Here is a 7,461-nt window from a genome sequence, read left to right on the forward strand (position 1 = left end):
TAAACATCAAACATTTGCCCTAGCTGATTTGGCTCAGTGGATAGAGCTTCAGCCAGTGGACTGAAGCGTCCTAGGTTAATTCTGATCAGGGGCACATGTCTGGGTTGCAGGCTTGATCCCTACTAGGGGGTTGCAGGAGACAGCCAATAAATAATTCTCATCATTGATGTTTCTCTCTGTTCCTCTCTGGAATCAATTTAAAAAAATTAAAGATTTCACACTGCATAAAGGCCTTGTGAATATTCCATGTGGAAAATAATTTTATCTTCAACTCCAGGTCTTATTGCTCAAGCTACTGTTAATATTGAGGTTCTAGTCACTGTTTTGGGTCCTTTGAAGTTGACCTGTTTGCTAGTATGAAGAGGTGAACAGCATTGGTTGGGATCCTAAACTTTGTGTGCCTCAGAGGGTTTTTAGGCATAGTTCGAACTTCATTAAACATCAAAGATTTGCCCTAGCTGGTTTGGCTCTGTGGATAGAGCTTTTGCCAGTGGACTGAAGTGTCCCAGGTTAATTCTGGTCAGGGGCACATGTCTGGGTTGCAGGCTTGATCCCTACTAGGGGGTTGCAGGAGGCAGCCAATAAATAATTCTCATCATTGATGTTTCTGTTCCTCTCTGGAATCAATTTTAAAAAATTAAAGATTTCACACTGCACAAAGGCCTTGTGAATACTGAATGTGGAAAATAATTTTATCTTCACCTCCAGGTCTTACTGCTCAAGCTACTGTTAATATTGAGGTTCTAGTCACTGTTTGGGGTCCTTTGAAGTTGACCTGTTTGCTAGTATGAAGAGGTGAACAGCATTGGTTGGGATCCTAAACTTTGTGTGCCTCAGAGGGCATAATGTGATGTCAGAATATAAGTCTTCAGTTTTGGCCCAGTTTGCGTTGCTGCTCATAGCCTTTAGGAAAGACAGCGGAGCTTTGTGGACCTAGATTGTAGCTTCGAAGCCATGACTTGGGGTTCTGAGTTCAACCTGAGAAGGGGTCCTTGTGACATCCTTCCTGCTTCTGAGAGCAACATGAACTTGTTCTTGTTCACAGGGTCTCCTGTCATGCTCAGCACTGGTGAGGGACCGTCTGTCCCTGCAGGTCCTGCAGTGGAGCTGTGGGCCCTGAGGTCCTGACTTCTGTAGGTACCATCACTGGTTTTAAGATGACAGGGGCCAGTAGAAGGATCATTGTTGCAGAAACATGGATTCAGAGAGAATGGAGGAGACTGCCACAAGTGGTTAGCATGCTCTATTTTTATTTATTGATTTATTTTTCAAATATGTTTTCTGTTGGTTTTCTTTCAGAGAGGAAGGGAGAAGGAGAGCAACATCAATGTTGAGAATCGTTGATCAGCTGCCTCCTGCATGCCCCCTACTGGGAATGGAGCCCACAATGAAGACATTGTGCCCTGACCAGGAATGCAAATTTCAGTCTCCAGGTTCAAAGGTCAATGCTCAACCACTGACCATGCCAGCTGTGCTGCATGCTTGCTTTTAGTTATTTTCAGTGTGGGCACAGAACAAGTTAAATCAGCTCCGCAAGCGGAAGTATAAGTAAGCCCCACCATCTAGATGGATCTCTGCCAGAGAGAAACAAACAAAACTGATCACCAGAACATGAAATTCACAGTCTGAGAGCAGTCTTTTTTGCTGAGGGAAAGGCCTTGGCATTTGCCCAAGGGTGGCCTCTACCTTTTCCTAGGGGATCATTCAAAGTGCCCAGTAAAATGCCTAGCTGGTGTGGCTCAGTAGTTGAGAGTTGACCTATGAACCAGAAGGTCACAGTTTGATTCCTGGTCAGGAGGGCACATGCCCAGGTTGTAGGCTTGAACTCCAGTAGGGGGTGTGTAGAAGGCAGCCGATAAATAATATTCTCTCATTGTTGAGGTTTCTATCTCCCTCTCCAAAATCAATAAGAATATTTTTTAACTGGAGGCCCAGTGCACGAATTCGTGCATGGGTGGGTTCTGGCTGACTGAGCCCTGACTGGGGCTGGGTCAGCTGGGGGAAGGGACCACAGGTGATTGGCTGGAGGGCCCCACCCCTGATTGGGGTTTAGGGGCCTGTGGGAGGCAGGGTCAGCCATGGGGAGGAGCTGTGGGCAGTAGGTCAGCCGGTCCTGCCCCTGAATGGGGTGTGTGTGGGGGTGCTGATTGGGATCCAGCAGCCTGGGGTAGGGACCATGAGTAGTTGGCCATCTGGCCCTGCTGGTGATGGGGTGGGGTGATGATCAGGGGCGGGGCCATCTGGGGGGATGAGTTGCAGGCCTATCATGATGAGGTGGGTGGAACAGGGGCGGAGCTGGCCAGGGGGAAGGGTGGAGGGGGCGCATTTGGCCAGCTGGCACACCTTTGATGGGAATGGGTGTGTGTGTGTGTGCGTGTGTATATATGGTATCCAGTAAAATACTTCCCCTAGAGTTTACCCTGAATGAACTAGGTAGTGGAGGGGGCGCATTTGGCCAGCTGGCACACCTTTGATGGGAATGGGATAATCTAAACAGGGGTGAGCCAGTGGGGGGAGGGGCTGCAGGAGATTGATGGGCCAGCCCCATGAACCTTTGCTAGAAAAAAAACTACAACCCTTAAATGCAAAGTAGCCCTCTTCTTCACATTGGTAGTACACACCCCAGGATTGCCCACAAAACACCCCCTAGATCACGTTCACATTTCCCGCTCCATTTGGACCACATCCTCACACTCCAGACCTAATAGAGTTACCCCTCTCCCGGGTTCGGTGTTGTCTGTGGGGGCGAGAAGTGACTTTGCGGCAGGGCTGCGAGGCAGAGAAGAGCTAAACCTTGAGGTGTCAGGGACTAGGGCAGAGGGTCTGCACACCACTTTGAGCTGGAGACCAGGCAACAGCAGGTGCTAGGTGGGTCGCTGGGGCCAGAGGCGCTGTGAGCGTCTGTGCAGGAATGGTGCAATTTGCAGCCTTGGGGACACGGGGAAGATGTGGAAGGACAGTGAGGGGATGTTGGGCTGTGGAGAGAGCTGGCTGCCAGGGCACAGGAGGTGCCAGGAGAGCCACGAGGGGAGGTGCATCTGGAGCACATGGCAGGGCCAGGGGACCCACACTGCTGCCAGAGGACACTGGGTGAGGAGGGATCCCCAGGCAGTGGGGACCCCAAAACAGGCTGTTGGGGATTGCAGGGGTCGACGGCAGCAGAACCTGTTACCTGGCGGCCAGAAAACCCAGAGTTGGGAGGCGTGAGGGGTAGGGTCAGCCAGCCAGACCAGAGCGCTTTCCCGGCTCTGTGCCTGGGCATCCATCTACTTGTCACCCGACCCCTTAAGCCAGATACCAAAGCTCTGCCTTCCTTTACCTCGCAACCAAAGCCTCTGTAGGCAGCCCTGCCCCGACCCGCCCAGCTCTCCCCGTCCCTGGGACTCAGTCGTTCTTGAATCATGGCGGGTTGTGTTCCTTTCCAGAGCCTCTGGGGAGATCAGGTTCCTGCTCATTTGGGTTGTTGGCAGAATCTAGTTCCATGGACTTATGGGACGCAGTATCTCTGAGCTGCGAAGTCACAGTCACGTTCTTCATTTCGTGTGAACTCTGAAGAGTTCCTGTTGAACCAGGACTGGCCTTAGCTCCTAGGGTTCCTCTCCAGTCCTAGCACACAGCTGTGTCCTGGCACCAGCACTGGGGCATGAGGCTGATCGTCCTGCCAGAGGGCTGGCTCTTCTGTCTGCATCCTTCTCCCTGCAGCTGGTCCTGGGATTGGGCTGACCCCAACTGAGGTAAATCTTGCTGCCGTGAGCACAGAGTTACTAACACAGGCAAAGTCCCTTCGGCCACAAGTTCTCGGGATTAGGGCATGCACATCTTTGGGAGCAAGTAGTCTGCCTTCTACAGTTTATCCTTTGTCCCCCCAATGCCTGTCTGTTCTGTTTGCAAAATAAACCTATCCCAAGATCCCAAATGGCCCCATTCCAATATGAACTCATCACTCAAATCCCATGATCTCAGAAGTGTGGAACCTGATCATCGAATCTGTCTAGACCAGTTATGGTTCAGATTCTGGGTGTAGTCACCCTGAAGTGCATTATCTCCCCATCTGTGGGTCTGGGATGCTAGAAAACAAAGTAACTGTTCCTGAAATAAAATGGTGGAACAGCCCAGCTGGTGTGGCTAAGTGGTTGAGCATTGACCTATGAACCAGGCGGTCACGGTTGGCTACCTGGTCAGAGCACACCCTCAGGTTGCAGGCTCCATCCCAGTGGGGGGTGTACAGAAAGCAGCCTATCAGCGATTCTCTCTGATCATTGATGTTTTCCCTATCCTTTCCTCTCTGAAATCAATAAAAAAATATTTCTTACGTGTTGGAGCAGCCCTGGCTGGTTTGGCTCAGTGGATAGAGCATTGGCCTACGGACTGAAGGGTCCCAGGTTCAGTTCTGGTCAAGGGCACATGCCCAGGTTGTGGGCTTGATCCCCAGTAGGGGACATGCAGGAGGCAGCCAATCAATGATTCTCATCATTGATGTTTATTGCTTTCTCCCTCTCTGAAGTATAAATATATTTATACTGTCTTCTCAGCCAGTTTCATACGTGTAGACATTGGAGGTCTATACCCTTTGATTTCATACTGTCCCTTTAGATCCAAGGTGTTTCTATGGTTTTCTAAGCAGCTTAGCATTAGTTCTTTACGTTGGTTTTCTTCATTGGATCTAAATTTTGAATAGCCCAATTTTGAGTAAAAAACAGTATTATTTTTTATACGTTACTAGAGGCCGGGTGCACGAAATTCATGCATGGGAGAGTCCCTCAGCCCAGCCTGCACCCTCTCCAATCTGGGACCACTGGCTCCCAACAACTCGCCTGCCTGATCACCCCTAACTGCCTCCGCCTGCCAGCCTGATGTGCCTAACTGCCCCCCTCCCTGTCAGCCTGACCGCCCCTAACTGCCCTAACAAGGTGTCTCCCCAGTGTTAATGTTCAAATATATGAAGTTCAACATCTGATTGATATCTTCCTCTCAAAGGGAGATCACAGAGTCCCTGTCCATGTGAGTCCTTCTGTGTCGAAAGCACTCCTACAGCCTTCCTGCAGTGTGAACTTTCTGATGCCGGATGAGGTGGGAGCTTAAGCTATAGGCTTTCCCGCATTCATTGCACTCATATGGCCTTTCTCCAGTGTGAACTCTTTGGTGCCGAACAAGGTGGGAGGTTCTTATGAAATCTTTCCCGCATTTGCTACACACAAAAGGCCTTTCACCCGTGTGAACTCTCTGGTGTGCAATAAAGTCAGAGCTCCGACTAAAGAATTTCCCACATTCAGCGCACTCAAAAGGCCTCGTCTCGGTGTGAATTCTCTGGTGTTTAATGAGGGTGTATTTGTGGCCAAAGGACTTCCCACAGTCACTGCAAACATAAGGATTTTCTCCAGTATGGATGCTCTCGTGCTGAACAAGTGTGGATTTGTGTCTGAAAACCTTCCCACAGTCATTGCACCTATAAGGCCTTTCTCCATTGTGAACTCTCTGGTGTACAATTAAATTGGAGTGATGGCTAAAGTATTTTCCACATTCACCACACTTATAAGGCATTTCTCCAGTGTGAATTCTTTTGTGCTGTGTTAGGTTGTCTTTGCGGCTAAAGGACTTCCCACATTCACTGCACTCGTAAGGCCTCTCCCCAGTGTGGATTCTCTGGTGCTGCACGAGCGTGGCTTTGCGGCTGAAGGCCTTCCCACACTCGCCGCACTCGTAAGGCCTTTCCCCAGAGTGGATTTTCTGGTGCTGAACAAGCGTGTCTTTGCGGCTGAAGGCCTTGCCACAGTCGTTGCAATTGTAATGCATCTGTCCGATGTGCAGGGCCGCCCCACTCTCAGTGCTCGTCTTCCTCTTGCGGGGGGTGGCCTTTGGCTGGTGACTGTCCCCGCGTGCCTGGAAGTCCTTCCAATCCCCCTCACACACGGAGGGCTTCTCTGATGGATGAGGTCCTTCACAGACTCTACAGTCCTGTGCAGGTGTGGCCTTGCCTTTGTCTCTCCTGACGGGCTTCTCTACATTGTCCTGCTTCCGGTGCCGGTAAAAGTTCGCACCAAATGAGAATTGTCTCCCACATGCCTCACATGTGTATGGCTTCAGTCCATAATGTGTTTCCTGGTGGTCATCCAGATGCAAAATGTCTTTCAAGATGGGGCCGCATCTGTCACAAGGCTGAGCCATCTGGGCCGAGGAACGTCCCCTGACAGGACGCACAGGCGACACTTCCACAGAAATGCTCTGCTCAGAAGATGCCTCTTCATCCTTCACCCCAAGGCAACACCCTGAAGCCAGAAAAATGCCGCTAAAGCCACTCACTGCTGAGAGGGGACAACCGATGGCCAACGTGTGTCTAGCGCACCCATGGCTGAGTCCATGTTACAGGAAGGGCTGATGTGCATGATTGGCCCTAAGGGTCGCAGGAAGGGGAAGGCCTGAGGAAGGACAAAGGCACAAGGCTGAGGTGTAGCCTGGGGACAAGCAGGCAGGACTGCCAGCTTTCTCCTTGCAAATGACTTTTAAGAAGGCCTTGGCTGTTGGGAAAAGGTGAGTGCTACATGGGAATGTACGCCCAGGCCCATGAAAAGCTGACTTAGAATGAATAACTGGTATTGAAGAGCTATTGAAGGTTATGTGTATGTCTCCGATATTTTAGCATCATCCAGTATGGGAGATCACTGCAGAGGGAGCAGAAGAGGGCACTGGTGATGGGGGTGGACAGCCCTGGGTCAGAGGTCAGAATAGAAAGTGCTTAGAATGAGGGAGAAAATAGCCTGGGCACCAAACAGTAGTGGGCACAGGACGGGTTCCTGGTGTTACTTGAACCGAACCCCAAAGTCACCCCCAAAGCTCTCACTTACCAGGGCCCGGCCAAGCCGCTCCTGCTGTGGCTAGAGCCATTGCCTCTCAGTAAAGTGCTTTCTCCTGTTACAGTTCAGCAGCCACGGCGGATCTGGAAGGTACAAGTCACAGAAGGGAGAGGGCCAGTGAGTGGGAAAGCACTGCCCCACCCATAACAGCCTCAGGTCTTGCAGAGACATCCACTGGCTCCCGCAGCCGGGACCGTGACCGTAACTCATAACACAGGTCGGTCCAAGGAAATAGCAATTGAAGACGGGGGCAGAGTGACAGACTGAAGGGCCCCGGGTTCGATTCCGGTCAAGGGCATGTGCCTTGTTTGCAGGCTCAATCCACGGCCCCGTCAGGACACATGCAGGAGGCAACCCACTGATGTGTCTCTCATCACGTTTCTCCGTCTCTCCCGTTCCCTTCCACTCTCTCAAAATCAGTGGAGGGGAGCCTCCACGCCGGCCTTGTGCTGCAGAGCGGGAGGAGGCGGGGTCTCCCTCGGCCTCTCGCCTGCCCTTCCTTCCAGCTTCTCTGGCTCCGAAGTTGGCGGCTCACAGAAATGGCAGAAGCCAGGGCCCGGGCGGGTGGCCGCAGCACCGGGGTCCCTTCTGAGTTGGCCGCCGGGACACG

The 7,461-nt window shown here is 51.5% G+C and overlaps 3 protein-coding genes across 4 annotated transcripts in view; 1 reads left to right on the forward strand and 2 right to left on the reverse strand.

The window, feature by feature from the left end:
• LOC102765854 (zinc finger protein 154) overlaps positions 1-1,128 on the forward strand; it is a 4,415-nt gene extending 3,287 nt beyond the window's left edge. Inside the window, exon 3 of the mRNA XM_015559900.1 lies at positions 1,094-1,128. Within this exon, the coding sequence (XP_015415386.1) occupies positions 1,094-1,128 (35 nt within the window). The remainder of the gene's footprint in view (positions 1-1,093) is intronic.
• Positions 1,129-4,832: 3,704 nt separating this feature from the next.
• LOC102764801 (zinc finger protein 134) lies at positions 4,833-7,165 on the reverse strand. 2 transcript variants are annotated; one of them, XM_006757497.2, is made up of 2 exons: positions 6,843-7,165; positions 4,833-6,266 (listed from the first exon to the last, which is right to left on the reverse strand). In XM_006757497.2, the coding sequence occupies exons 1-2, from the start codon at positions 6,880-6,882 to the stop codon at positions 5,029-5,031; spliced, it is 1,278 nt and encodes a 425-aa protein (XP_006757560.1). In that variant the 5' UTR covers positions 6,883-7,165; the 3' UTR covers positions 4,833-5,028. The 2 variants fall into 2 exon arrangements, with proteins under 2 accessions (XP_006757560.1, XP_015415393.1); XM_015559907.1 differs by having other exon boundaries at positions 4,833-6,416; positions 6,843-6,936.
• The window catches only part of LOC102766137 (zinc finger protein OZF), a 19,403-nt gene continuing 18,858 nt past the window's right edge, over positions 6,917-7,461 (reverse strand). The window contains exon 5 of the mRNA XM_015559901.1: positions 6,917-6,934. Coding sequence (XP_015415387.1) covers positions 6,917-6,934 — 18 coding nt within the window. The remainder of the gene's footprint in view (positions 6,935-7,461) is intronic.

Source organism: Myotis davidii, unplaced genomic scaffold, assembly GCF_000327345.1.
Source record: "Myotis davidii unplaced genomic scaffold, ASM32734v1 scaffold255, whole genome shotgun sequence".
Lineage (NCBI taxonomy): Eukaryota > Metazoa > Chordata > Mammalia > Chiroptera > Vespertilionidae > Myotis > Myotis davidii.

What these genes read in the sequence shown, in the direction of transcription:
- LOC102764801 (XM_006757497.2), bottom strand. Translation starts at nt 6,882, where the DNA reads ATGGCTCTAGCCACAGCAGGAGCGGCTTGGCCGGGCCCTG. An exon ending in AGCGGCTTGGCCGGGCCCTG is followed by an intron (nt 6,267 to 6,842) that starts GTAAGTGAGAGC and finishes TTCTGGCTTCAG; the next exon opens with GGTGTTGCCTTGGGGTGAAG.